This window comes from Entelurus aequoreus, linkage group LG28 (assembly GCF_033978785.1).
Source record: "Entelurus aequoreus isolate RoL-2023_Sb linkage group LG28, RoL_Eaeq_v1.1, whole genome shotgun sequence".
Classification (NCBI taxonomy): domain Eukaryota; kingdom Metazoa; phylum Chordata; class Actinopteri; order Syngnathiformes; family Syngnathidae; genus Entelurus; species Entelurus aequoreus.
Genome location: NC_084758.1, coordinates 19,833,327 through 19,859,352, shown reverse-complemented (window position 1 = coordinate 19,859,352; position 26,026 = coordinate 19,833,327). Strand labels below are relative to the sequence as shown.

At 37.9% G+C, this 26,026-nt stretch overlaps 2 protein-coding genes across 3 annotated transcripts in view; both read right to left on the bottom strand.

The window, feature by feature from the left end:
- rab11fip5b (RAB11 family interacting protein 5b (class I)) overlaps positions 1–11,551 on the bottom strand; it is a 29,259-nt gene extending 17,708 nt beyond the window's left edge. For both annotated transcript variants that reach the window (XM_062039759.1, XM_062039760.1), the window contains exons 1-2: positions 11,069–11,551; positions 1,795–2,330 (exon numbers count right to left, since the gene is read on the bottom strand). In XM_062039759.1, coding sequence (XP_061895743.1) covers positions 1,795–2,330; positions 11,069–11,463 — 931 coding nt within the window. In that variant the 5' untranslated portion in view covers positions 11,464–11,551. The remainder of the gene's footprint in view (positions 1–1,794; positions 2,331–11,068) is intronic.
- Positions 11,552–18,567: 7,016 nt separating this feature from the next.
- Positions 18,568–26,026, bottom strand: part of LOC133645254 (BEN domain-containing protein 4) — a 39,537-nt gene continuing 32,078 nt past the window's right edge. The window contains exons 5-6 of the mRNA XM_062040153.1: positions 23,464–23,704; positions 18,568–19,564 (exon numbers count right to left, since the gene is read on the bottom strand). Of these exons, the coding sequence (XP_061896137.1) occupies positions 19,344–19,564; positions 23,464–23,704 (462 nt within the window). The 3' untranslated portion in view covers positions 18,568–19,343. The remainder of the gene's footprint in view (positions 19,565–23,463; positions 23,705–26,026) is intronic.

Genomic DNA, 26,026 nt, shown 5'->3' with positions numbered 1-26,026 from the left:
GCACCTGCCGAAAATGCATAATAAAGACGTAAAAAAAATTATATAAGTCGCACTGGAGTATAAGTCGCATTTTTGGGGGAAACGTATTTGATAAAAGCCAACACCAAGAATAGACATTTGAAAGGCAATTTAAAATAAAGAATAGTGAACAACAGGCTGAATAAGTGTACGTTATATGAGGCATAAATAACCAACTGAGAACGTGCCTGGTATGTTAACGTAACATATTATGGTAAGAGTCATTCAAATAACTATAACATATAGAACATGCTATACGTTTACCAAACAATCTGTCACTCCTAATCGCTAAATCCCATGAAATCTTATACGTCTAGTCTCTTACGTGAATGACATCAATAATATTATTTGATATTTTACGCTAATGTGTTAATAATTTCACACATAAGTCGCTCCTGAGTATAAGTCGCACCCCCGGCCAAACTATGAAAAAAAACTGTGACTTATAGTCCGAAAAATACGGTATATAAACATGCTTCACTGATGAGAGTATTCGTTTTGTCCTACTAATTTCGGCGGTCCTTGAACGCACCGTAGTTTGCTTACATGTTCAACTTTCTCCGACGCTGCCACAGAAAGACATGTTTTATGCCACTCCTTGTCTCATTTTGTCCAACAAACGTTTTATGCTGTGCGTGAATGCACAAAAGTGAGCTTTGTTGATGTTATTGACTTGTGTGGAGTGCTAATCAGGCATATTTGGTGAGTGCATGACTGCAAGCTAATCCATGCTAACATGCTATTTAGGCTCGCTGCATGTACATATTGCATCATTATGCCTCGTTTGTAGGTATATTTGATCTTATTTAATTTACTTATGTCCTCTGTGTATTTATTTTATATTTGCATGTCTCATGACACATTATCTGTATGTAATATTGGCTGCATTTCTGATAGTTGTTTGTGCGCCATGTTGTTCCAGACCACAGCAAACGTTACCTAGCTTGCCAAAGATTGTAATAAATCTATTAAAAGAAGACAGCCTGTCGTTTCCTTTACCTTTGACACACACATCTATACCTTTGGCCATTCTAAGCCAGTAATTACCAGGAGTTATCTCACCCTCTGAGAAGTGTAGAATGTGTAGAATAAATATAAAATGTCAACATTTCTATCAACGAAGATTTGCGTCAGCCTGCGACACATAGTCATTTTGATAGTTAATAAAATAAATAAAATGGTAAATGGTTATACTTGTATAGCGCTTTTCTACCTTTTTAAGGAACTCAAAGCGCTTTGACACTATTTCCACATTCACCCATTCACACACACATTCACACACTGATGGCGGGAGCTGCCATGCAAGGCGCTAACCAGGACCCATCAGGAGCAAGGGTGAAGTGTCTTGCTCAAGGACACAACGAACGTGACTAGGATGTTAGAAGGTGGGGATTGAACCAGTAACCCTCAGATTGCTGGCACGGTCACTCTCCCAACTTCGCCACACCGTCCCCGCCGGTGGGTAAAGTGAAGGGTGTTACCGCCGATGAAAACATCCGCCCTGGAAGAAATGTCTGCCCTGTGCTCCTCGACCACGGTCTGCACCGGAGCTGAACAGCAGGACAGGCGTAACAACTACATTAATAGCTAATATAGACACTTACATAATGGGTTGCCTTCATTATAAGACTTATATAAGGCTTTTAATTGTTTGCAGCTCCAGAAGGATTAGTTGTTTTGTATTTTTGGTCCAATATAGCTCTTTCAACATTTTTTGGGTTGCCGACCCCTGTCCTAACTGGTCGACCAATCAGTGCTCTGTGTATAAACAACTACCTGTTTTAGTCAGATCTCGTTCTCCGTAGTGTGCGTCCACTCTTGTTACGGTGCTGTAGATGGGCGAGCTGGGGAGGTCCGAGAGCAGGCCTAAGACGGGCGGAGGGCCGAGGGCGTCGCTGGCCACGGAAGAGGCGCTGCTCTCCGAGGCCAAGGAAGAGCACGACCTGGTGTCGGATGACTTTCTCAGCTTCCCTTTGAAGAAATCTTTCATCTTGCTTCTCTTGTCCTCAGTTATATCCGCGTTCTCCCGCCTCGGCGCCGCGCCGCCACCGTCGTCCCCGAGCGGCTGCGGACCCGTGGACGCCGAGAGGGCGGCGTAGCGGCCCGGCACGATGGCCGAGGACGACTCTACATCCGGGCGCTTCCTCCCCGTGACGCGGTCCTTGAGCTTGCCGAAAGCGGAGCGCCGCTCGTCCTTGGCGGTCAGGTCGAACATGCTGGCGGTCATGTTGTTGCGGGTGAACTGGACCGTCAGCTGCAGTTCGCCGCGTTCCTTTTCCTTTCGCCCGGCTTTCGAGTGGAGCTTGAACCACCTGGGAAGTACCACACAAAGGACACTTTGGTTTATCATGCATTTAAGTCAGGGGTGTCCAAAGTGCGGCCCGGGGGCCATTTGCGGCCCGCAGGTCATTTTTTTACGGCCCCACGGCACATTTTAAAAATACGATTGAAAAAAAAAAAAAAACATTCAAAGTGGTATTTAAAGAGAAAACAGGTGAAATGTAACAAGAAAATGTAGCAATGTTTACACAAAAGCTGCCATGTAGGCTGTTTCTTTCTTTAAATAAATAATAATGAATCAAAATCAATGTCATTATGAATTTTTGACCTATTCAAGGCTCCAATTACGTCATATTTGGAGATTTTTTTGGGGGGGAAATGTTGCATATTTTGTGTTTGCCATGTAAAAAAACGAGCTGTTTTTTTTAAAGGGCCCTAAAACGAAAAAACAAAAAACATAAACAACAATAAAACTTAGAATTGACAGATAGATCTGAAGTTGATCTCGAGATTATTGTGTTAAAAAAAATTATAATTTATTTTTTAACACTTTAATGAGTAGGACCCTTTTGGATCCCCTACAATTTGAGTGTGATTAGTTTTGAAGTGTCATTGCTCAAAAAATAATAATGAATTAAAATCAATGGTGTTATGAGTTATTGACCCTTTTAAGGCTCCAATTATTATATAATCTCAAATATCCCACTTAAAAATTTTATTGGGTGAAAATATTGCATACCGTATTTCCTTGAATAGCCGCAGGGGCGTTAATTAATTTAAAACCTCCTGTCACACCTGCGTTTACCGGAAACCGGCGGGATGGCCGTGCATGCGGTAATTATTTTAAAACCTCTTCTCACTCCGGCGTTTACCAAAAGGAATCCATAAAATTTAGGCGTGCGCTTTGAGTGTGATGTAAGCATACCATCATGAAAAGCACATTTAATTAACAAAAACGTTATTATGGTCTTACCTGTACTTATAAATGGAGTCCATTTGCAGCTCCTTCTGACCAAAAGCATCGATAACTTGTTTATAGAAGTCTTCCTTGTTTTCTTTCTTCAGTTTTAAAAGTCTCTGTTTCGATGGAGATATTCCTTTAATTATTACCTCCTGCTTCGATTGAAAGTCCAGTTTAGAAAACTGTTTTATTTTAGATACCTGTATGTGATCCTCCATGTTAGAAGTTCAGGCAGAGGGAAAAAATAAATCTCTTGCTGCGTGTGTTCACTTCTTCTGCAGTACAGGAAGTCGCAAGAAGGATCACTAGCGCGGCAGCGCCCTCTACCACCAGGAGGCGGGAGTGATTTAATGACTTATACAGTATTTCACACACGCAGCTACGGTATATTAATAAAACATAGCTGCTTACTGTTCTCTTTAGCATACTGTACCGGTATTCAATAGCTTGAACCTTAAATCCTACTGAAAAGCTCTTTATCTTTTTTCCTTTGTGCGATTGTAAACTACTGAAATCAGCTTCCTCCATTTTGAAAAGGAGGACAGATGCGTCACTCGTGACGTAACGAATTTGACCCGGTGGAAGTTCTAGCCATATGCTAAATATTTTGCGAAACGAGTTTGACCCGGCGAAAATTATAGACATGCGATAATAAAATTAATATTTTGCGAAACGAATTTGATCCAGCTTCAATAATAAACCGGCGATAAGGCCAAGCATGCGTTAATTATTTTGAGAAACGAGTTTGACCCGGCAGTAATTCTAGACGTGCGAATACTATATTCCCTGCGCCAATTCAAGGAAATACGGTATTTTGTGTTTTTTTTTATTCAAAAAAAGGGTTTTCTTTGACAGAAAGAGCATACAATTTAAATCTTTAAAAAAATGTTGTATTGACAGATAGACCTCATGTTGATCTAGAGATTTAAAAACTTGAATAATAACACAAATAATAATACCGAATAATGACACATTTTTTATATTTTTTGGACCAAAACCCTTTAGGGTTCCCGGGATCAAGCCTGAGTGGAAGCCTAAATGTATATTTTTTATACATATATTCTATTGGTTTTTAAAATAAAAAATATCAAAATGGCCCCTGCTAGCTTTGATTTTTCAATGTGCGGCCCTCAGTGGAAAAAGTTTGGACACCCCTGATTTAAGTAGACAACCCAATTAAAGCGTATACGCATTAGACCCGGATATAAGACAACTCCTCCGCAGAATAAAACCTGTTCCGGCCGTATGTTTGACAACCCTGGTTTAGTGTTACACAAACTGTGGGCGGAATTATGTTTAATCGTTCGTTTTCCCAAATTTTTAAGCTTGCGACGTAACGATAAACCAGGGGTCCCCAAACTTTTTGACTCCGGGGCCGCATTGGGGTAAAACAATTTGGCTGGGGGCCGCGCTATATATATATATATATATATATATATATATATATATATATATATATATATATATATATATATATATATATATATATATATATATATATATATATATATATATATATACATACATATATATATATATATACATATATATATATATATAAATATGTGTGTGTGTGTGTGTGTGTGTGTGTGTGTGTGTGTGTGTGTGTGTGTGTGTATATATATATATATATATATATATACACATTATATTATATGTAAATGTGTATGTGTGTGTGTATATATGTATATGTAAATGTGTATATATGTGTGTGTATATATGTATATGTCCATGTATATATATGTATATGTGTATATATATATATATGTATATATGTATATGTGTAAATGTATATATATATATGTGTATATGTGTATATATATGTGTATATATGTATATATATATGTATATGTGTATATATGTATATATATATATGTTTATGTGTATATATATGTGTCTACATGTATATATATATATATATATATATGTATATATATATATATATATATATATATATATATATATATATATATATATGTATATGTGTATATATGTATATATATATATGTTTATGTGTATATATATGTGTCTACATGTATATATATATATGTATATATATATATATATATATATATATATGTATATATATATATATATATATATATATATGTATATATATATAGAAATATATATATATATATATATATATATATATATATATATATATATATATATATATGTGTGTGTATTCATACATATATATTCCTCACGCACTAATTGACTTAAAGAGCGCACTTGCTGCATGTCACGTTATCGATGGTAAAATGCATTTTTAGACAATATGATTTGCCTGAGTAGCTAGGAGACGGTAGAAAATGGACGATAAAGGACAAATTAAAAAAATTTAAAAATTTTTTTTTTTATTTTTTAAACTTGGGACTTCCCGCGGGCCGGATTTTGGACGCTGGGGGACCGTATCCGGCCCACGGGCCGTAGTTGGCCCGCGGGCCGTAGTTTGGGGACCCCTGCGATAAACGGTGTTAATGATAACCACGGTGAAAATCCAGACGTCAAAACTTTTTTGGAATTCTATTGGACATTGTGACTTTTGGTATTAGTGTTCCTGAAGAAAAGGGACCCAAACACACATATACTGTACAGCAGATTTGTACAGATAAATGTGTACATATCATTTATACACACATACACATTGGCCCTCCAGACACATTTTTTTCTCTCAATGTGGCCCCAAGAGTCAAAATATTTGCCCAGCTCTGTTCTATACTCAGAGGAATACAATACGGAGGCGTTTTTACGGTGCGTTTAAGGACCGCTGAACGGAGTAGGACGCCACAACGCCTGCCAGAAATAATAAATAAGCATAATAACTAGAGATGTCCGATAATATCGGGCTGCCGATATTATCGGCCGATAAATGCTCTAAAATGTAATATCGGAAATTATCGGTATCAGTTTCAAAAAGTAAAATGTATGACTTTTTAAAACGCCGCTGTGTACACGGACGTAGGGAGAAGTACAGAGCACCAATAAACGTGCCGGCCTAATCAGATAATATCTACGGCTTTTCACACACACAAGTGAATGCAAGCCATACTTGGTCAACAGCCATACAGGTCACACTGAGGGTGACCGTATAAACAACTTTAACACTGTTACAAATATGCGCCACACTGTGAACCCACACCAAACAAGAATGACAAACACATTTCGGGGGAACATCCGCACCGTAACACAACATAAACACAACAGAACAAATACTCAGAACCCCTTGCAGCACTAACTCTTACGGGACGCTACAATATACACCCCCCCCCCCCGAACCCCGCCCACCTCAACCTCCTCATGTTGAGCATGTCTCAAATTCCAAGCTGCTGTTTTGAGGCATGTTAAAAAAAATAATGCACTTTGTGACTTCAATAATAAATATGGCAGTGCCATGTAGGCATTTTATTCCATAACTTGAGTTGATTTATTTTGGAAAACCTTGTTACATTGTTTAATCACAACAAAATTACGCATAATAATGTGTTAATTCCACGACTGTATATATAGGTATCGGTTGATATCGGAATCGGTAATTAAGAGTTGGACAATATCGGAATATCAGGCAAAAAAGCCATTATTGGACATCTCTCATAATAACATATTATTTATTATTTAAAAGAATAAAAGCGTAGCCATTAAAACAGATCAAATACTGAACCACTATCAGTGAGGCATAGGAAACCCAAAACATGCAAAATAGTGGCTTTTCTAAAATAAATGTACGTGTACATACTTTTTGAGCACATTCAACATAATGATATCATTTTGGTCACGATGACCATTGCGTGAAATAATAATAATAATAATAATAATAATAGATTGTATTTGTAAAAAGCACTTTATATTGAGTAAACAATCTCAAAGTGCTACAGTTTATTAAAAAAATAATAATAATAAATAAAATAAATTAAAAAGATAATAAAGAAAAAAATTAAAATAAAAACTAAAACAGCCAAATAGCTAAAGCTAGTATGCACATATCTAAATGTTCAAATCGCCACATCCCTATTTGAAGCACAAAATTATTTCCCGCATCTGCACCTTTATCCAACAATCCTGCTACTTTTTAATACGCTGTGAAAAAAAAAAAACCACTAAAAGTTTTATTTTTTTGATTGTATTTACACACATGAAAGGTGCTCTGTGGCACCAGAAAAAAAAAAGATAGACAACAACAACCACAAAAAGATTGATTCCCTTTTGGAAATGCTTTTTGTGTGTTACGCAATCAGCCAATATCGCCGCTGGGCTGAAAATAATGCGGCCGCGGTCTCGGACAGACCGAACTTTACGGCGCGGCAAATCAACATTTTTGAGCGTTGTTTACAGTAGTTTAGGGTAAGCTCTTGAATCTTAAAACAAGTCCCACATGACAAAAAGAGCAAAGAGGGATTGTGTGTTTTCACAGAATGTGGACAGGAGTCAAAGGGGCGGAGAAGCCACAATTGAAGCCAGATGTGCTGCTACTCCTCAGTGAGTGTTGGGACTACTGTTGTGCCCATACCAATATTTTGGTACCGGTACATTTTCGGTACTTTTCTAAATAAAGGGGACCAAAAAAAATTGCATTATTGGCTTTATTTTAACAAAAAATCTTAGGCTACATTAAACATATGTTTCTTATTGCAAGTTTGTCCTTCAATAAAATAGTGAACATACAAGACAACTTGTCTTTTAATAGTAAGTAATAATAATAATAATAATGGATTTTATTTGTAAAAAGCACTTTATATTGAGTAAACAATCTCAAAGTGCTACAGTGTATCAAAAATAAAATAAAATAAATTAAAAAAGATAATAAAGAAATAAATACAAATAAAAACTAGAACAGCCAAATAGCTAAAGCTAGTATGCACATATCTAAAAAAAAAGAGGCTTTTTTTTTAAAAGAAGGGTTTTTAGGCCTTTTTTTTAAAGCATCCACAGTCTGTGGTGCCCTCAGGTGGTCAGGGAGAGCGTTCCACAGACTGGGAGCGGCGGAGCTTCGTAAACAAATAAAGACTCCTAATTTAGTCTGCTGACATATGCAGTAACATATTGTGTCATTTATCTACCTATTATGTTGTCAACATTATTAAGGACAAGCGGTAGAAAATGAATTATTAATCTACTTGTTCATTTACGGTTAATATCTGCTTACTTTCTCTTTTAACATGTTCTATTTACACTTCTGTTAAAATGTAATAATTATTCTGTTGTTTGATACTTTTACATTAGTTTTGGATGATACCACACATTTGGGTATCAATCCGATACCAAGTAGTTACAGGATCATACCAATGGTCATAATTTAAGTCCACATGTGTCCAGGGACATATTTCCTGACTTTATAAACATAATATACATTAAAAAAAAAACGAAAAATGATTTTGTGACACTAAAAAAACACTTATGTTAAAATGTAATAATCAGTTATTCTTCTGTTGTTTGGATACTTTACATTAGTTTTGGATGATACCAAAAATGTAGGTATCGATCCGATACAAGTAGTTACAGGATCATACGATGGTCATATTTTAAGTCCTCAGGGACGTATTTCCTGAGTTTATAGACATCGTATTAATTTCTTTTAAAAACGAAAAAAGATTTTGTGATACTAAAAACACTTCTGTTAAAATGTAATAATCACTTATTCTTCTGTTGTTTGGATACTTTACATTAGTTTTGGATGATACCACACATTTGGGTATCAATCCGATACCAAGTCGTTACAGGATCATACATTGGTCATATTCAAAGTCCTCATGTGTCCAGGGACATATTTCCTGACTTTATAAACATAATATAAATTATTTTTTTTAAACGAAAGAAGATGTTGTGATGCCAAAAAATATCGATGTAATCATAGTAGTATTGACTAGATACGCTCCTGGGGGGACCGGTACTTTTTATAGGGTGGTATAGTACCGAATATGATTAATTAGTATACCGTACAACCCTAGTCTGCCCCACGACTAGAGGATAGAGAAAAAGAAGGAACTTACTGAACTTTGAACTACAACTTAACTACTTAAGAACTTTAAGTGTTGGTTGATTTTGGCTAGCGCCCCCTAGGAAGAAAACACAGACAAAACTGCCTGTAAACTCCCAGTAGGAATGTCGTACAGATATGAAACAAAAACCTCTAAACCTCAGGAAGTTTGCAATTCCCCCTTCAAAACAAAAGTTGTGTAAAAACAGTCACCTTTTTTCAAACATTATCTCCTCTGAGAGCGTTTGTCGTGTCGGCTTCAAATTAGCACAGGAGAGACATTGAACCCTTCTGATTAAAAAGTTGATGAAAGAGTTTTAATTACTGCTCCGGTTTGGATTTTATGAGCCCTCAAAGTCGGTCCCGTCCATCGCTGCTTGCAGCTTTAATTATTATTATTATTATTATTATGAAATTGCATTGTCCCCTTTGAAATAAACTAATCTTTAATCTAATGCTTCCAACTTTGTGGGAACAGTTTGGAGCGGGCCCCCTTCCTCTTCCAACACGACTGTGCACCAGTGCACAAAGCAAGGTCCATAAAGACATGGATGACAGAGTCTGGTGTGGATAAACTTGACTGGCCTGCACAGAGTCCTGACCTGAACCCGATAGAACACATTTTGGGATGAATTAGAACGGAGACTGAGAGCCAGGCCTTCTCGACCACGGTGGAAAATTCCTATAAACACACTCCGCAACCTTGTGGACAGCCTTCCCAGATTAGAGGCCTACTGAAAGCCACTACTACCGACCACGCAGTCTGATAGTTTATATACCAATGATGAAATCTTAACATTGCAACACATGCCAATACGGCCGGGTTAGATTAGTAAAGTGCAATTTTAAATTTCCCGCGAAATATTCTGCTGAAAACGTCTCGGTATGATGACGTTTGCGCGTGACGTCACGGATTGTAGCGGACATATTGTGACAACATTGTGGCCAGCTGTTAAGTCGTCTGTTTTCATCGCAAAATTCCACAGTATTCTGGACATCTGTGTTGGTGAATCTTTTGCAATTTGTTTAATGAACAATGGAGACAGCAAAGAAGAAAGCTGTAGGTGGGAAGCGGTGTATTAGCGGCCGGCTGCAGCAACACAACCAGGTGGACTTTGAGTTGGATAGCAGACGCGCTACCGTGAGTACGCAGCTTTCTTCCAAACATTTGATCGCTTGCCCGTCCGTGCGTGCCGCTATGTGCATGTCACGTACGTAACTTTGGGGAAATATATGTGCTGTATGAACTTTGCGGAGGTGAACGGTACTTTGGGCTGTGGGATTGAGTGTGTTGTGCGGGTGTTTGAGTTGTATTGGCGGGTTATATGGACGGGAGGGGGGAGGTGTTTGTTATGCGGGATTAATTTGTGGCATATTAAATATAAGCCTGGTTGTGTTGTGGCTAATAGAGTATATATAAGTCTTGTGTTTATTTACTGTTTTAGTCATTCCCACCCGCCTCTCACAGCATCTTCCCTATCTGAATCGCTTCCACTGCCCTCTAGTCCTTCACTCTCACTTTCCTCGTCCACAAATCTTTCATCCTCGCTCAAATTAATGGGGAAATCGTCGCTTTTTCGGTTGGAATCGCTCTCGCTGCTGGTGGCCATGATTGTAAACAATGTGCAGATGTGAGGCGCTCCACAACCTGTGACGTCACGCTACTTCCGGTACAGGCAAGGCGACCAAAAGTTGTGAACTTTATCGTCGATGTTCTCTACTAAATCCTTCCAGCAAAAATATGGCAATATCGCGAAATGATCAAGTATGACACATAGAATGGACCTAAATAAGAACATTTAATTTCAGTAGGCGTTAAAAACAACACTCACCGGTCCCTCGGACACGTCCCGTCCCGGAACATGCGGTCCAGCGGAATGACGGTCTGCCCCAGGAACACGTCCAGTCCGATCAGGACCCGGTGCATGACGGTGAGGACCAGGTCGGCGCCGCCGGGCGGGTAGGCGCCGCGGCCGCAGCCGCCCTCCGCCTCGTCCTCCAGGATGCCCGGGAGGAGCTCGAAGCAGCACTCCTCGGCCCACTCGGGCACCTCGGCCTTGTCCACCAGGCCCGTGGTGTGCTTGTCCTTGCCCACCTGGACCACCGCGTACAGGTAGCGGCTGCCGTGCTTGCCGCGGGTCCGCAGCCCCCTCGCCCGCAGCACCGTGACATTGACGTGCGTGGGCACCCACCGCTGCTCATCGTCCAGGTCTATGAGCGACATCATCTTGCACCGAACCCGGGGCGGTGCATCCCACGAGCAATGCGCACACCCACGGAGAGTTACGCACGACAACAAAAACACACAAACAAACACCGGGGATGTTAACACCCACCCCCCCCCCCCCTCCCTGACCCCCTGAAGTTCGTCTGGGTGGAACACATCCGTGTCACGTGATCGCTTTGAGGAACCACGCGTGTCCAATCTGGCAGCAGGCGATTGCGTCATCGTGACGGGATGACGCGCGGCGAATAAAAAAAAGACAAGAAATAGAGAGTTGGTTATATGATGTTCAAAAATGCACATCAAGCCAACTTTTAGAAAAAAAAAGAGGAAAAAAAAGCATTTATGTTTGATGGTACTGTGTGACGACTGTGGCGCAGTCCTGCAGTGCTGCTGACGCCATGTGCGACTCTGGCGCCCTCTGGTGGATGGAAGCAGGACGGACGCCGAAACCTAAACGGACATTTGGTCAAAAACACATTTAAACTGCACTTTTTTTTTTGCCTATCAGTCACAATCATTATGGGAGACAATAAAAAGCTATGTAATATTATTATTTTTTCAATTTAAAGATGATTTTTAAAAAAAATGCTTGGAAGATGTGGCTAATGTTAATCACCGTCCGTCAAAGCCTAAAAAAAACCCTTCAAAACCCATCAACGTTTTGTATACGCACTGCAAGTATATATATATATACATATATATATATATATATATACATATATATATTTTTATATTTGTATATAGTAACAGCCACCACAAGTGCTGTTATCAACCAAACCCTCCACATCCCACCACCCGGATTGTAAATAATGTAAATAATTCAATGTATATACTCTGATGATTAACATGTGTGATGACTGTATTATGATGATAGTATATATTTGTACCATGAATTGATTAACGTGGCCCCCGACTTAAACAAGTTGAAAAACTTATTCGGGTGTTACCATTTAGTGGTCAATTGTACGGAATATGTACTGTACTGTGCAATCTAGTAATAAAAGTCTCAATCAATCAATCAATCAAAAAAACCTTCATAACAATATGTGTTTTATATACACAGTGCAAGTATATATATAATGTAGTAACAGCCACCTTCATAAAAATATGTGTTTTATATACACACTGCAAGTATATACTGTATATAATGCAGTAACAGCCACCTTCATAACAATATGTAATATTTTATATACATACTGCAAGTATATATATATAATGTAGTAACAGCCACATTCATAACAATGTGTTTTATGTACACACTGCAAGTATATATATATATATATATATATATATATATATATATATATATATATATATATATATATATATATATATATATAATGTAGTAACATACACCTTTATAACAATATGTTTTGTATACACACTGCAAGAATATATATAATGTAGTAACAGACACCTTCATAATATGTATTATGTTTTATATACACACTGCAAATATATATATAATGTAGTAACAAACACTTTCATAACAATATGTAATATGTTTTATATACACACTGCAAGTATATATATAATATAGTAAAATACACCTTCATAACAATATGTAATATGTACAATATACACACTGCAAGTATATATATAATGTAGTAACAGACACCTTCATAACAATATGTAATATTTTATATACATACTGCAAGTATATATATATATAATGTAGTAACAGCCACATTCATAACAATGTGTTTTATGTACACACTGCAAGTATATATATATACATATATATATATATATATATATATATATATATATATATATATATATATATATATATATATATATATATATATATATATATATATAATGTAGTAACAGACACCTTCATAACAATATGTAATATGTTGTATATACACACTGCAAGAATATATATAATGTAGTAACAGACACCTTCATAACAATATGTGTTTTAAATACACACTGCAAGTATATATATATATATATATATATATATATATATATATATATATATATATATATATATATATATATATATATATATATATATATATATATATATATAATGTAGTAACAGCCACCTTCATAACAATATGTGTTTTGTATACACACTGCAAGAATATATATAATGTAGTAACAGACACCTTCATAATATGTATTATGTTTTATATACACACTGCAAGTATATATATAATGTAGTAACAGACACTTTCATAACATGTAATATGTTTTATATACACACTGCAAGTATATATATAATATAGTAACAGACACCTTCATAACAATATGTAATATGTTTTATATACACACTGCAAGTATATATATCTAATGTAGTAACAGACACCTTCATAACAATATGTAATATGTACAATATACACACTGCAAGTATATATATAATATAGTAACAGACACCTTCATAACAATATGTAATGTTTTATATACACACTGCAAGTATATATATAATGTAGTAACAGACACCTTCATAACAATATGTAATATGTTTTATATACACACTGCAAGTATATATATAATGTAGTAACAGACACCTTCATAACAATATGTAATATTGTATATACACAGTGCAAGTATATATATAATGTAGTAACATACACCTTCATAACAATATGTAATATTGTATATACAAAGTGCAAGTATATATACAATGTAGTAACAGACACCTTCATAACAATATGTAATATATACAATATTTACCCTGTTTTGGTCATTTTAATCCTTGCCAGGATTGATTTCTTCCGTGCAATGTTTTCCGTTTCCATAGCAGCGGACTTCCGACTTCTCGCAACAAATGTGTGTTCCTACTTCCGGGACAAAACGCGAGTGTGTTTTCTAATCGTGGCGGAATCGACAACAGACAAAGAAGACGACCATTTTTGGACAAACGAGGATTCACAACCTTATCTTTTTGAAGCTGAATATACGGAGGATGAACTGCTGCTTCTAGAAGCGAGCACGAAAAAGAAGGGTGAGACGTTGGAGCAGACGGAAGTTGAGAGAGTGAGGAGAAAGTGGGAACTTAACCCATGCTATTTTGACATAAATGGAGTGTTTACCCAAATAAACTGGAGAAAAAAAAGTCCCTTTGAGTGGCTAGCCTTTACGGCTAATGCCGACGTGTTACTACCCATCAGGCGCAAGAGAGAAGTGTCTTGCCCATGGACACAACAGACGTGACTCGGATGGCATGGGCGCTCTACCAAACGTGCCACGCCGTCCCCAAACCTGTATAAACATTAATGAAGTATTGTTGACGGTTTTTGATTGCATTTTTGGAGTGATTTTGAGGTAGAATTAATTGCTTCCATTAGCTGCTTTGCTAGCCACCTACAACGATCTGATTTTTACATGTAAGAACGTAAAAAAAAACAAAAAACTTTTGTCTTCTTGTCTCTAAAGATTGTGAACGATAGGCAAAAACAAAAATTATGAGGTTAGAAACTTCTATTGATAGATGATTGACAGCTTTGCTGCTTGACAACTTTATTGATTATAAAACATAAAGTGAAACTGATTTCATAAAAAAAAAATCAAATCTAGTTTCTTTTCACAGTGTCGATAAGAGCCATTTCAAAGGATACGGGAGCGATACAGTTAAATATTCACATTAAGAGCACAACAACATAATGCAACATTTTTTAAGGTTCCAGTGGCACTTTTCTACTTTTTTTTAAATTAGAAAACAATTGGAACACTCGCACATAGATTTATATAACAGTAAGTACACACAACACTGTCAACGTGGACTAATGGTACATTCAGATGGAGACCGATCAAATATAATGACTTCAAAATGAAAGTCTCCTAAATACAAAGCCCAAAAGCAGTGAAGTTGGCACGTTGTGTAAATGGTAAATAAAAACAGAATACAATGATTTGCTAATCCTTTTCAACTTATATTCCATTGAATAGACTGCAAAGACAAGATATTTGACGTTCCAACTGGAAAACTTTTGTTATTTTTTGCAAATATTAGCTCACTTGGAATTTGATGCCTGCAACATGTTTCAAAAAAGCTGGCACAAGTGGCAAAAAAGACTGAGAAAGTTGAGGAATGCTCATCAAACACTTATTTGGAACATCCCACAGCTGAACAGGCTAATTGGGAACAGGTGGGTGCCATGATTGGGTATAAAAGCATTCACAAACAAGGATGGGGGCGAGGGTCACCACTTTGTGAACAAATGCGTGAGCAAATTGTCCAACAGTTTAAGAACAACATTTCTCAACCAGCTATTGCAAGGAATTTAGGGATTTCACCATCTACGGTCTGTAATATCCTCAAAAGGTTCTGGAGAAATCACTGTTCGTAGGGCGGTACTGCGTCAAAAAGCGACATCGGTGTGTAAAGGATATCACCACATGGGCTCAGGAACACTTCAGAAAACCACTGTCAGTAACTACAGTTCGTCGTTACATCTGTAAGTGCAAGTTAAAACTCTACTATGCAAAACGAAAGCCATTTATCAACAACACCCAGAAACGCCGCCGGCTTCGCTGGGCCCGAGCTCATCTAAGATGAACTGATGCAAAGTGGAAAAGTGTTCTGTGGTCTGACGAGTCCACTTTTCAAATTGTTATTGGAAACTGTGGCCGTTGTGGAAAACAACCATCCGGATTGTTATAGGCGCAAAGTTGAAAAGCCAGCATGTGTGATGGTATGGGGGTGTATTAGTGCCCAAGGCATGGGTAACTTACACATCTGTGAAGGCACCATTAATGCTGAAAGGTACATACAGGTTTTGGAGCAACATATGTTGCCATCCAAGCAACGTTATCATGGACGCCCCTGCTTATTTCAGCAAAACGATGCCAAGCCACGTGTTACAACAGCGTGGGTTCAAAGTAAAAGAGTGCGGGTACTAGACTGGCCTGCCTGTAGTTCAGACCTGTCTCCCATTGAAAATGTGTGGCGCATTATGAAGCCTAAAATACCACAACGGAGACCCCCGGACTGTTGAACAACTTAAGCTGTACAAGCAAGAATGGGAAAGAATTCCACCTGAGAAGCTTCAAAAATTGGTCTCCTCAGTTCGCAAACGTTTACTGTGTGTTATTAAAAGGAAAGGCCATGTAACACAGTGGTAAAAATGCCCCTGTGCCAACTTTTTTGCAATGTGTTGCTGCCATTAAATTCTAAGTTAATGATTATTTGCACAAAAAAAAAAAGTTTCTCAGTTCGAACGTTAAGTATCTTGTCTTTGCAGTCTATTCAATTGAATATAAGTTGAAAAGGATTTGCAAATCATTGTATTCTGTTTTTATCTACGAATTAAACAACGTGCCAACTTCACTGGTTTTGGGTTTTGTAGTAGGAGGAAAGTGCACATCAAGATGCTGTGCTGTGCTACAGTTGTGACTACCTACATAGAATAATGCTGATTAGGTCGAATTTAAGGCATTGTTGAACGGCGGCAGCCCGATAGGGGGGAAAAAAAGAATGAAATACCTAAAACAAATCTAGGAGACATCGTTGACCTTCTGCAGGATGTCAAAAAGCTTTGGTTGAAACTGCACCAGACAGCACAGCAGCCAGCTCGTCACTCTTTGGAGCCAAAGTGGGCCAAAGAGGACGCGTCACCTGACAAAAAACAGGACATGTGGGTTATGCAAAAGTGCACAGGTGACCAAAACATACCGTATTTTTTGGAGTATAAGTCGCACCGGCCGAAAATGCATAATAAAGAAGGAAAAAAAACATATATAAGTCGCACTGGAGTATAAGTTGCATTTTTTTGGGGAAATTTATTTGATAAAAGCCAACACCAAGAATTGACATTTGAAAGGCAATTTAAAATAAATAAAGAATAGTGAACAACAGGCTGAATAAGTGTACGTTATATGAGGCATAAATAACCAACTGAGAACGTGCCTGGTATGTTAACGTAACATATTATGGTAAGAGTCATTCAAATAACTATAACATATAGAACATGCTATACGTTTACCAAACAATCTGTCACTCCTAATCGCTAAATTCCATGAAATCTTATACGTCTAGTCCAGGGGTCACCAACCTTTTTGAAACCAAGAGCTACTTCTTGGGTACTGATTAATGCGAAGGGCTACCAGTTTGATACACACTTAAATAAATTGCCAGAAATAGCCAATTTGCTCAATTTACCTTTGACTCTATGTTATTATTAATAATTAATGATATTTACACTTAATTGAACGGTTTAAAAGAGGAGAAAACACGAAAAAAATGACAATTCAATTTTGAAACATAGTTTGTCTTCAATTTCGACTTTTTAAAATTCAAAATTCAACCGAAAAAAAGAAGAGAAAAACTAAAAAAAATAATTTATGGAACACCATTAGTAATTTTTCCTGATTAAGATTAATTTTAGAATTTTGATGACATGTTTTAAATAGGTTAAAATCCAATCTGCACTTTGTTAGAATATATAACAAATTGGACCAAGCTATATTTCTAACAAAGACAAATCATTATTTCTTCTAGATTTTCCAGAACAAAAATGTTAAAATAAATTCAAAAGACTTTGAAACAAGATTAAAATTTGATTCTACAGATTTTCTAGATTTGCCAGAATAATTTTTCTGAATTTTAATCATAATAAGTTTGAAGAAATATTTCACAAATATTCTTCGTCGAAAAAACAGAAGCTAAAATGAAGAATTAAATTAAAATGTATTTATTATCCTTTCCAATAATAAAAAAAAAAATTAACTTGAACATTGATTTAAATTGTCAGGAAAGAAGAGGAAGGAATTTAAAAGGTAAAAAGGTATGTGTGTTTAAAAATCCTAAAATAATTTTTAAGGTTGTATTTTTTCTCTAAAATTGTCTTTCTGAAAGTTATAAGAAGCAAAGTAAAAAAATTAATGAATTTATTTAAACAAGTGAAGACCAAGTCTTTAAAATATTTTCTTGGATTTTGAAATTCTATTTGAGTTTTGTCTCTCTTAGAATTAAAAATGTCGGGCAAAGCGAGACCAGCTTGCTAGTAAATAAATACAAATGTAAAAATAGAGGCAGCTCACTGGTAAGTGCTGCTATTTGAGCTATTTTTAGAACAGGCCGGCGGGCGACTCATCTGGTCCCTACGGGCTACCTGGTGCCCGCGGGCACCGCGTTGGTGACCCCTGGTCTAGTCTCTTACGTGAATGAGCTAAATAATATTATTTGATATTTTACGGTAATGTGTTAATAATTTCACACATAAGTCGCTCCTGAGTATAAGTCGCACCCCCCGGCCAAACTATGAAAAAAAACTGCGACTTATAGTCCGAAAAATACGGTACTTCTCATTTAAAAAGGTGCTTGTTGGAGAAAAAACCCAAAATGTGTAATGGAAAGGCTTGATGAAGCACAAATGTGTAAAATAGTCCCAAATGAAGTAAAACAACGGAAGACTTAAACGTGGCGCTAAATCCCTTTAAGAGTCTAACCTGGTTTTGAAGATTTTTTTCCCAGTGATTTGCAGCTACAAAATTGACAAAACGAGGCTGATAGATAACCTCAGTTGGAATGTTGGACCTCTGTGTCCACTGCTCGTGACCCCGCCTTGCAATTCTGCAAAGAAAACCCCAGAGAATTGTTGGAAAGAGCATTGGAAAAAGCACTGGAAAAAGGTCGCCCAGCCTTGGTGTAAGTGGAGCAGATATGCGGTTTTTACCAGTCATACCAAAGACTATAAAAACGGGACCCATTACCTCCCTGCTTGGCACTCAGCATCAAGGGTTGGAATTGGGGGTTAAATCACCCAAAAATGATTCCCGGGCGCGGCCACCGCTGCTGCTCACTGCTCCCCTCACCTCCCAGGGGGCGGAACAAGGGGATGGGTCAAATGCGGAGGGTAATTTCACCACACCTAGTGTGTGTGTGTGTGACTATCAGTGGTACTTTAACTTGAACTTTACAGAAGACTTCAGTCCAGCTGGCCGTTGTGACAGCCTTTTAAATACAGCTCGTCCTGCGACAGCTGTCCGTCAAAGCTGTCCATGTAGATGCCGCCGCCGCCGCCCAGGAAGGTGCCCACGGCGCGGCCCTGCCGAGCGTGTCCGACGGCGTCGCTGAAAACCTTGTTGATCTGCTCCTCCGAGGGCATCCACCAGTCTGGGTTGGAGGCACAGTGCATCCGGATGAACTCTGGCGGGGGAAACATAAGTGAAGTGAAGTGAATCATATTTATATAGCGCTTTTCTCTAGTGACTCAAAGCGCTTTTACATAGTGAAACCCAATATCTAAGTTACTTTTAAACCAGTGTGGGTGGCACTGGGAGCAGGTGGGTAAAGTGCCTTGCCCAAGGACACAACGGCAGTGACTAGGATGGCGGAAGCGGGGATTGAACCTGGAACTCTCAAGTCGCTGGCACGGCCGCTCTACCAACCGAGCTATGCCGCCCTTGTCTCGGAGTGATCTGAAGTTGACACATGAACCACACGCTCCATCAAGAAAACCGAACCCTTTTGCAATGCATGGCTCTCAATGTGTGGCCTGCAGGTCGGAATCCCAATGAAAGGCTTCTTGACACAGTGAAACCATGCAGTTTTACAGAAAGTGATCTTATTATTGGAGGATATGCAAGAAGACTGGCGGACTAGGTTGATGATCAGGAAGACCAGATTGGTCACTTCTATTGTGGTTTTTTATTAAAATATTTAGAGATGTCCGATATGCTTTAAAATTCAATATCGGAAATTATCGGTATCGTTTTTTTTATTATCGGTATCATTTTAAAAAAAAATTTTTTAAATCAACATAAAAAACACAAGCTACACTTACAATTAGTACACCAACCCAAAAAACCTCCCTCCCCCATTTACACTCATTCACACATTCTGTTATTAATATTCTGGTTCCTACATTATATATCAATATATATCAATACAGTCTGCAAGGGATACAGTCCGTAAGCACACATGATTGTGCGTGCTGCTGGTCCACTAATAGTACTAACCTTTAACAGTTAATTTTACTCATTTTCATTCATTACTAGTTTCTATGTAACTGTTTACTTTCTTTTTTATTCAAAAAAATGTTTTTAATTTATTTATCTTATTTTATTTTATACATTTTTTTAAAAAGGACCTTATTTTCCCCATACCTGGTTGTCCAAATTAGGCATAATAATGTGTTAATTCCACGACTGTATATATCGGTATCAGTTGATATCGGTATCGATTGATATCTGTATCGGTAATTAAGAGTTGGACAATATCGGAATATCAGATATCGGCAAAAAGCCATTATCGGACATACCTAAAAATATTACTTGTAGTTGTAATTAGAGTTGTCCGATAAGGGCTTTTTTGCCGATATTGTCCAACTCTTAATTACCGATATCAACCGATACCGATGTATACAGTCGTGGAATTAACACATTATTATGCCTAATTTTGTTGTGATGCCCCGCTGGATGCATTAAACAATGTAACAAGGTTTCCCAAAATAAATCAACTCAAGTTATGGAAAAAAAATGCCAACATGGCACTGCCATATTTATTATTGAAGTCACAAAGTGCATTATGTTTTTTTTAACATGCCTCAAAACAGCAGCTTGGAATTTGGGACATGCTCTCCCTGAGAGAGCATGAGGAGGTTGAGGTGGGCGGGGTTCTGCAAGGGGTTCTGGGTATTTGTTCTGTTGTGTTTATGTTGTGTTACGGTGCGGATGTTCTCCCGAAATGTGTTTGTCATTCTTGTTTGGTGTGGGTTCACAGTGTGGCGCATATTTGTAAACAGTGTTAAAGTTGTTTATACGTCCACCCTCAGTGTGACCTGTATGGCTGTTGACCAAGTATGCCTTGCATTCACTTGTGTGTGTGAAAAGCCGTAGATATTATGTGATTGGGCCAGCATGAAAAGGCAGTGCCTTTAAGGTTTAGTGACGCTCTGTACTTCTCCCTACGTCCGTGTACACAGCGGTGTTTAAAAAGTCATACATTTTACTTTTTGAAACCGATACCGATAATTTCCGATATTACATTTTAAAGCATTTATCGGCCGATAATATCGGCAGCCCGATATTATCGGACATCTCTACTCGCGACTCTTATTTGTAATTATTTTTAATCTTTTAAAAAAAATCCCCAAATCTGTCCAAACTTGTTAAACAAAACCATCCATTCATCCATTTTCTACCACTTGTCCCTGTCAGGGTCACGGGGTTGCTGGAGCCTATCCCACCTGCATTCGGGCGCAAGGCGGGGTACAGCCTGGACAAGTCGCCACCTCATCACATATTATATTACACATTTTTGCTCATTGTCATTACTTTTATACTGTTTATTCTTTGATTTTATTGCAACAATATGCCACGGGCCCACAAAACTTGAGCTGTGGGCCGCAAACGGCCCCATGGCCACGATTTGGACACCTCTGCGCACAAGGTAAAAACCTCAAACAGAACCTAGACTCACCGCTGTATAGGAATGACAAAAATTATAAAAAGCAATGTGTTTGGGAAATAACATTTTTTGGGGGGATGTAATCATGGTTAGCTGACTGCAGGGGTGGGGGGGGGGGGGGGGGTGCTCATCCAATACGGTCGATTTTCGAATGACTCGCGACTCTTATTTGTAACAAATCTTAATCGATTAAAAAAAAAAATCACAAAATCTGTCCTGTCCAGCCACTTTATTAAATGTTTAGGTAAAACTTTATTAAACAAAACCATCCATCCATCCATTTACTACCGCTTGTCCCTGTCGGGGGTGCTGGAGCCTATCCCAGCTGCATTCGGGCACAAGGCGGGGTACACCCTGGACAATTCACCACCACATCACATATTATATTACACATTTTTTGCTAATTTTTATGACATTTATACTGTTGTCCAATAGGGTCGATTTTCGAATGAATCGCGATTCTTATTTGTAACGATTCTTAATCAATTTTAAAAAATCAAAAATCGATTTAAACTTCTTTTTTTTTTAATCCCAAAATCTGTCCTGTCCAGCCACTTTATTAAATGTTTAGGTGTTATTAAACAAAACCAATTTTCTTTCAAGTAATATGGAAATGTATCAGAGCTGTTAATCTATTTTATGGAGGAATGTAGTTCATCATGGAAGTAGTGTCACGGCCCAGGGGGCATTCATTTGCGCTGGGCGCACCTCCAAGAGCGTTCCTGCGCGCGCCACTCCGGCTGCAGCAGACCGCTGCTTTCCATCAGCAATCCACACACCTGTCGCTGACGAGCTTCCGGGGCTTCTTAAGCCAGTGCAAACCTGCGTTCCGGGCCAGAACGTAGCGACCTGTTCAGTACAGTAAGCCGACTCGTCTAGCTCTATACACCCTCTCTCTGTGTTTTCTCCCCCTTCGTGTTCATTCGTCTCGTGTCCCCTTGTCGCCTTCCAGCAGCATTCCTTCGTTCCCGCGTTACGAGCTGTGTGTCTCGTCTCCCCGTATTCCCTCTGGTTCGCTGCCTCTTGGATCTCGACACAGACTTCTGACGCCTCGCTATTGCCCCCGACTTCCTGCCTGTCTCTGGACCTTCGAGCCTGCCTTGCCCCTCTTGGAATTCCGCCTCTCGCTCAACACTCCTGGTATTACCCCTCAGTTAATCGCTACACATAGTCGCACCAAACACATTTTGGATTAGTTTACAAACTTCATTTCTTATTATATATATATATATATATATATATATATATATATATATATATATATATATATATATATATATATATATATATATATATATATATATATATATATATATATATTAATAAATAAAGAGCTAAACAACATCCCTCCTGTCTTTGCCGTCTTCTTCCCCTGTACCGTAACAAGTAGAACCCATTGTTATTAAAAAAGTATTGATTTCGAATCGAGCATAGTTTTGAATGGAGAATCGTTTGGATTGAGAATCGTTACCCTCAAGAATCGAATCGCACCTTGTGGTGCCCAAAGATTCACAGCCCTATAATCCAATACCCAGTCAAGACCGAACTCGCACGATCTCGCGATCGGAAATGATGGAACGGTTTTGAAAAATGCTCAGACCTGGGATGTCTCGGCAAACAGAAGAGCCCACGGGTACCTCTGAGGCAGCTGACTTTGACGGGGTTGAGCGGCCGCCTCTCCTGGCCCGACTCCCTCAGGTGGACCGAGCGCTTCCTCTTGCCCAGGCCGCAGGAGAACTTGAGCTCGTCGGTGGTGAAGACGAAGCGGATCAAGTAGCGCAGCAGCCGCCTGCCGTCCTTCTTGGAAGAGTTGACGGCCTCGTCCCACTGCTTGCTGCTGATGAAGAGCGGGTAGTTCTCCAGCAGCTGCTTGCTTCCCTGCAGGGAGGAGGCATCTGTAAGGTTTTGCTGCACAGGTGTGCAGTATACCCTTCCATCCATGGACCACATCAATAAGATTGTGCTTTTAACGCAAGCAACTTGCATTAGGGTTATAGATAGATAGATAGTACTTTATTGATTTATTCAGGAGAGTTCCCTCAGGAAAATAAAAAAATGGATGAATTAGGGAAAAGTACCAGGCCGAGTGTAGCTCTAGTGCAGGCCTGGGCAATTATTTTGACTCGGGGGCCCAAATTTAGAGAAAAAAAATGTGTCCGGGGGCCGGTATACCTATTTTTAGGAACACTAATACAAAACCTCACAATAATGTCTGATTGAATGCTAAAAACGTTATGACAAACCGCCTTAAAAAACGTAATGGAATTTTAAATGTTTCCATGAACGATAAAACACTGAATATTGACAACATATGAACGTCACACCCCCTTTCCATCGACATATTTTACAATCAAGTATTTCCTGAGTTCATAAACAATTACAAAAATGACAAAAACAATTTTTGATAGTAAAAAAATATTAAGAGCTTGAGCTTATCCTCCTCCTATTTTCCGCCGTGGAGGTGAGTCGCTACGTTAGTCGCTACCTAGAACGCTACATCGCTGTCAAATTTGCAGACACAGCTAGAATGTGTCAATAACATTCATTTTTAATATTAAAAACTCTATTGTCAGCCAAATGTATATCATTTATATTGTGCAACCTAGTTTTGTCCCGATACTAATATTTTGGTACCGGTACCAAAATTATTTCAATACTTTTTGGTACTTTGATACTTTTCTAAATAAAGGGGACCACAAAAAATGGCATTATTGGCTTTATTTGAACAAAAAATCTTAGGGTATATTAAACATATGTTTCTTATTGCAAGTTTGTCCTTAAATAAAATAGTGAACATACAAGACAACTTGTCTTTTAGTAGTAAGTAAGCAAACAAAGGCTTCTAATTTAGCTGCTGACATATGCAGTAACATATTGTGTCATTTTCCATTCTATTATTTTGTTAACATTAAGGACAAGCGGTAGAAAATTAATAATTAATCTACTTGTGGGGGGGGGGGGGTGGCGGACCGGTACTTTTCAGAGGTGGTATAGTACCGAATATGATTAATTAGTATCGCGGTACTATACTAATACCGGTATACCGTACAACCCTAGAAGGATCCCTATTTATTGTCTGGCTGATACCTGGTCTACCATGGAAGACATGAAGCGATACCAATGTAACTTTATGGATTAGATACTGGACTTGTTTTCACTCGTCTTCATCTAAGGCAGTGGTTCTCAACCTTTTTTCAGTGATGTACCCCCTGTGAACATTTTTTAAATTCAAGTACCCCCTAATCCAGGGATGTCCAAACTTTTTCCACTGAGGGCCGCACACGGAACAATTTAAGCATATCGGGGGCCATTTTGATATTTTTCATTTTCAAACCATAACAAAATATATAGATTTTTTTTTTTAACCTTTAGGGCTCCCGGGGACCAATCAAGGGTCAAGGGTCTCAGTCATTAAAATGTTAAAAATAAGTCAAATTATTATAAAAAAATGTTACAGTATATCTCTATATCAACTTCAGGTTGATATCAAGTAAAAAAAACAACAGGTTTTATGCCTTTTCTGTCAAAGACAACTTTGTCTTTTATAGTAAAACTGAAATATGCAGTATTTAGTAATTAGAGCCCTAAAAGATCAATAACGCAGGACACCATTGATTTTAATTCTTTAATATTTTTGAGTAATCACAGTGAAAAGTTAAATAAAATCCCACTAAATATATTTGGGAACCAAAAGGTCTCCCACTCATAAAGTGATATTTTTATTAGGTTTTTTTTTACTTTTCACACTTAAATTACGAGATCAACTTTAGATATATCTGTCGATTTTACGTTTGAGCTATTATTTTGTTTGTTTTATGCTCTTTTGTCAAATAAAACTTTGATGTTTTTATATGGCAAACACCCAATATACGCAATATTTTTTCCACATAAAACATTTTAAAGTGAAATTTTTTAAGTAATAATTCATTGTAACATAGATTATTTGCCTTTTTTTTTTTTTCTCGAGCAATCGCAAAAAAAATAAAATAAACAAAGACAAAAGAAAAAAAAACAGCCTGTATGGCAGCTTTGTGTCAACATTGCAATTTTTTCTCGTTAGATTTCACCTCATTCCACTGTTTTAAAATGTTTTTTTATTTAATTTTTGCAATACTATCAATTATGCAATTTTCCAGAATGTGTGGGGGGCCGGTAAACGATTAGCTGCGGGCCGCAAATGGCCCCCGGGCCGCACTTTGG